Source organism: Suillus subaureus (genome assembly GCF_016647635.1).
Source record: "Suillus subaureus strain MN1 chromosome Unknown BJ212scaffold_557, whole genome shotgun sequence".
Lineage (NCBI taxonomy): Eukaryota > Fungi > Basidiomycota > Agaricomycetes > Boletales > Suillaceae > Suillus > Suillus subaureus.
The window spans coordinates 6,135-11,318 of NW_024539113.1; the positions used below are offsets into that span (position 1 = coordinate 6,135).

The 5,184-nt window shown below is 46.6% G+C and overlaps 1 protein-coding gene across 1 annotated transcript; it reads left to right on the forward strand.

The window, feature by feature from the left end:
- Positions 1 to 3,373: 3,373 nt before the first annotated feature.
- BJ212DRAFT_1418599 (uncharacterized protein) lies at positions 3,374 to 4,209 on the forward strand (the record flags this gene model as incomplete). Its single annotated transcript, XM_041337594.1, is given in 7 exon segments — positions 3,374 to 3,461; positions 3,496 to 3,511; positions 3,562 to 3,608; positions 3,621 to 3,623; positions 3,673 to 3,749; positions 3,799 to 3,882; positions 3,947 to 4,209. Coding segments are annotated over 2 exon segments (209 nt in total), but the record flags the coding sequence as incomplete, so codon positions are not given.
- Positions 4,210 to 5,184: the final 975 nt, after the last annotated feature.

The following is a 5,184-nucleotide window of genomic DNA, read 5'->3' on the forward strand; positions in this document are numbered from 1 at the left end:
CTTATAAGTTATTTCAATCCAACATCGACTCACTTATTTCTCTATCAATCTTTGATGATAGGACTCAGCTCGTTGCATGACGATTTTGATCCTCGCTTTCTTGCAACGCGGCAGGGGAACCTACCTTTTTTGAATATGTGACTCGTCAGATTTCGTTACCCTTATCGCCTCCGAATAGGCCCGTTGAACAGCGCCCCGGTGTTCATGTGAGAGGTCTCAGAATCTCATGAGTTGAGGTCACTCCATTGCACCAACCTAAACTGTCTCAACAGTCATAATGCATGCTAATATCGAAAGATACGATAGCTTCCTCTCAAGCCTGTGTGCACCATCGTCCAGCACATGGACCGAAGCTCAGGAATCCGTGAGCATATTTACAGATCTTGATTTGGCGAAAAGGCTCAGGTTTACTCTGCTAGGCGTTGCTCGAGCCCTATACCTACATCACTGCCAACCCGGGAAAAAAAGTCGCAGACAGGCTTGTCGAAGGCTTCAACCTCTGGCTTAATGTCCCCAAAGACAAGCTTGCGGTCATCATCCGCGTTGTCGGTCTCCTCCATGATGCTAGTCTCTTGTATGTCTCTCCATGTTATCGAACTAATCTCAATGCCAACTAATCTTCATATCTACAGGGTAGACGACATTGAAGACGACTCTCAGCTGAGACGTGGGATTCCAGGTTTGTCTGCTGTTGGCGATACCCCTGAAGGAGTTGTTGATTTTTTCCAGTCGCACATAAAATATACGGTGTCCCCCAGACTATCAATACCGCCAATTACATCTACTTCCTAGCATATCAAGAGTTGTCTGCTCTGAGGCCCATAGTGCGGCGTCGCGCTTGTGATTCGAGTGCAGGTCCAGACAATAGTTTTATGGATGTCATTTCTGTCGCCGAGAAGCCCAATTTCCCTAAACGTCTCATTTCCAATCATGATCTGGACCTTGTAGTGAATGGTATGTCATTTATCACATATACAGTCCCAACATAAAGACGAAGGCAGACGAACTCATGTCACTGCATCATGGGCAGGGCCTGGACATCCTCTGGCGTGATACCCTCCGCTGTCCGACAGAAGATGAGTATGTGCAGATGGTCAAAGACAGTATGTTGTTGTCGTTTTCTAAGAAACTATCCTGAACATAGCTACTTAGAAACGGGCGGTCTTCTCAGAATTGCTGTCAAACTCATGATGGCATGTGCTACGGCAAACACGAACGTGTAAATCTCACATGGAGTCTCTGGATTTTCCTCGGACTAAATACTCCTGTCTTAGTGACTACGTCCCTTTATGCAATCTCATTGGGATTTATTACCAAATACGTGATGACTACATGAATCTCCAGAACGATCAGGTTAGTCTCCAATCTGAATTTTTTGAGACGTAACCTGAACATTCTCCTCAGTACACGAACAGCAAGGGCTTTGCAGAAGATTTGTCTGAAGGAAAATTCTCCTTCCCCATTGTTCATGGCATCCTTGAACAGCCTGAAAACCAACTGATCATGAGTGAGTTCAAAATTATGTTTACTGACATCTCATTCGATTTCAATGATAATGATATTATCAGATGTCCTACAAAAACGCCCCCAAGACTCCTACCCTCAAATATTACGCTATCGAGCACCTCAGAAACACCACCAAGTCGTTTGATTACACCCCTGGCGGTGCTCAAAAAGTTGGAGCAACAAGCTAACAGAGAACTCGAGAGACTTGGTGGAAAACCCGATGTTTATCTGCCACTTTTGGACAAGCTTCATGTCGATGCATGAGACATTATGTCATTATCTACTGTATTGTTATGGCTTTACGGCATAGTGCCATACGAACAATTGAATCGCTAAGTACATCGGTTATTGTAGTGCAACCGCTGCCTTACACGCTGGCCCGCCCTTATCTGTTGCAGGCGAAGCTTGTCCTACCGGTCCATCGCCTTACGCTTCCTTTGATTTTGGTCGCTTTGGTAGCAGGTTTCATGAAGAGGCTCTTGGCAGCCCCGGTCGTTGACGGCAACTTCGTGGACCTCAATCTCGTCTAGTACACTCGAGAACCGGTTCAGGCACTTCTCGAAAGTCCAGTTGTGCGCAGTCAGGTCAGCACTTCACTGTTATCCTGTGTTGCCCTATGGTTAGTCAGTGTGCGACACAGTTTTTGACTATACTAGTGTAGGAGGCATAGCGAGTTTGTGTGCGCTATCATAAACTCAGCATTCCGTCTGTAGAGCTGTACAGTTCAGATGTACCTATTGAATTACCTTGCTTGTAGCAAGACACCATTCTGGGGAGTGGTACATTGTTTAGATGGGGAGATGGAATCAACTTTATGAAGGGGTCCTCACAAAACCTTGGTCTATATCATAATGTGGTACGGAATGGGTCTTAACACTCAAATGATCACGAAGGTGAGACTTCGTCCACTGTCACGCGCTAATAGGCTCAGTCAAGATGATTTTATTCCCCCTTGTTTCAGAAAAGACATGGGTGGTGATGTAGACAGATACACGGGAACTTCCGGGAAATGTGGTGACTCTGGATCAAGTCGGGGGGATTTTTGTGTTCGACTAACTTGGGTCACTTCTAGTGTTGTTGGCATTCTTGCTAGCGGCAATTGCCAACAGACAATATCTTTTTACCGACTTCTGCAATTCTATCAAACGCGGTTCTGCCATTTTGCCAATTGCCAAGAGACCAAATCCTTTCTACCCCCTACATTAGAAGCCCTCCTCGGGAAGCTCCAGGGGACAGTCCAACATGCGATGACTTTTGCTTATAACTTCAACTTGTATGAGGGTAATTGTAGGAATGAGGATGCATCATGGGTCACAAACTGGGTGGTTACTGGCCATGTTAGGCGGGCACCAGGGGAATTTCACCTCTAGCTTGGCTCTAGTTTCTGTTTAGATTGCGCCTGATCGAGGTATTTAATCCTCCCAATTTCCATTGGCCTCTTCGAAGAGCTGGTCCCAACGATGTCCGTCTGTGTACGTCATCACTCGGAAGCCGGAACGATGGTAATTGCAATTTAAGGAAACACATGGGTACGGGTAACCGCTGACGGGTTTGCAGGGTGCACGTATAATCACAGCTAGGGTCAAGTTGCTGCCTCAGGGTTTCACTGGCCGCCTCAAATACTGCATGATGCCCCAGGTCCAGGGTGTGCATAGCTACCCACCCCCCACCTTCTCGTCCCTGTTGTCCATGTCTACACCTCTCCCTAGTGATGAAACTGCAACGCAAGCTTCCAAAAACGTTTTGCGGCAACTGGTCAAAAGCACTGGCGATCCCAGTCATGTCGACCACTTAGACCGTCAGATTTTCCCGAGGGTGGTGTAACAGCTTGGGGCACAGTGCTAGGAGCGTAGGTGTTTTAAATGGCTATCGCTGCATACTCATCATCAAACATCGTCAAGTTTTTTGGTACAATTCTGTGGCGCTGGGTAAATTGACTCGTGTTTTGTGGACCAATTTCGCTAATCACGTTACAGATATACCACCTCCTACGGCGTTTTCCAGGGTAATGTCCGCTGGATTGTTTTACAGAACGAGCTGATCATGGCAATACAGACTTTTATACTCAATTTATCTGACCAATTCTACACCTTCTGAAATCGCGTCAGTGAGCTTTGACTTGGCCCGTTTCGTTACTGCCAGCGCTTTTGACTAACAGTGGTATAGCTGGATAGGAAGTGTGAATGCATTTTTGACATTCTCAGTCGGTCTCGTGTCAGGAAGGTTGCTTGACTGAGCGCATTGTATGTGTGCAAGCGGTTTACATAAAAGTACCCCTGATCATACACCCAGCTATCATGTGATGAAAATTGGCTGTTTCCTCCAGTGTCTCTTCCTCTTTATGCTGTCACTAGCAAAACCGAATGGATATATCAAGCAAGTCTAGTTCTTGTCACTGCACAACTCAATTGAGAACAATGTTAGATATTCCTTTCTCAAGGTATCGGTTCCGGGATTGCAATAGGCCTTACGAATATTCCCTCAATCGCCGTGGTAGCTCATCATTTCGAGCGACGTAGAGCTTTCGCGATGGGACTCGTCGTTGCAGGGGTGTCGATGGGTTCAATCCTGCACCCAATTATGCTCAACAACCTCATCAATGGAAGACTTGGCTTTGCAAACGGTGTCCGTGTTAGTGCGGGCATGATTGGTGGTCTGCTTCTCATAGCGTATCTCTGATGCACACAAGACTTCCACCTCAACCCAAGGCCGTTAGCTACACTCGTGTTTTACAAATCTCGTTGAGAGATCCTGCTTATGTTTGTGCGTGTTTAGGGTGAGTGAGTCAACACTTGATGACATGGACCTTCAAACGATCTCTACTGCCTAGGATCGCTGCTTTCGAAGTCGGATTCTTTTTCGTGGCATTTTATCTCCAATTAGACTCCCGTTGGCACGGTGTAAGCAAAGAATTTTCGTTTTATTCGGTGCGTGTCCCTGAGATCAGTCAACAAGGAGTTACTTAGTACTGGCTTAACAGCTTACAATCTCCAATACTAGTTCTTTCATAGGAAGACTTACCGCTGGCGTTATCTCTGCCTACGTGGGCATCCCGAATACGATCATCAGCTGCTCATTCATATCATCCGCTGTAATATTTTCAATGATTGGCTTGCGCTCGTTGGCCAGCGTAGCACTGGTAGGTATTAGCTATGGTTATTTTTCTGGAGTTAGTGCGTAGGCTCTTGACACACCTCCGACGCTCACTAAATGTCATCCCAGCCATAGCATTAATTGGCCCGTTGACATCATATCTGACCCCTGAAGTCTCAGATCTTGGGTAACTACTTGACGCATGGCTTGGTTCACGCTGACAAGTTGTTCAAGCGCTCGAATTGGAATATCGTTCACAATGACTGGTGGGTTTGTGGATTAAATCCGGTGAGCTACATCCTGACCTGCGTCCACAGGCATTGGATCACTCTTAGGCATGTGCGCCACTGGCTTTTCTCCACTGTCACTTACCTTCGGCTTAGGTTCTCCGATTTGTGGAGCTGTCCTGACCTCGCATTACATTTGGTGGAGGCCCGCTGTCTTGCTGGGGTGAGTGGATCATGCGACGTGGCGTTTTCGTACTCTGGCTGACAAGCTGTCTAGAGTCTTGCGGCTAGCGGAAGTATTTTGTTCGCATCCATGCAGTTGATATTAAGATTCGTCAAAGACTGGCAATCAATGAAG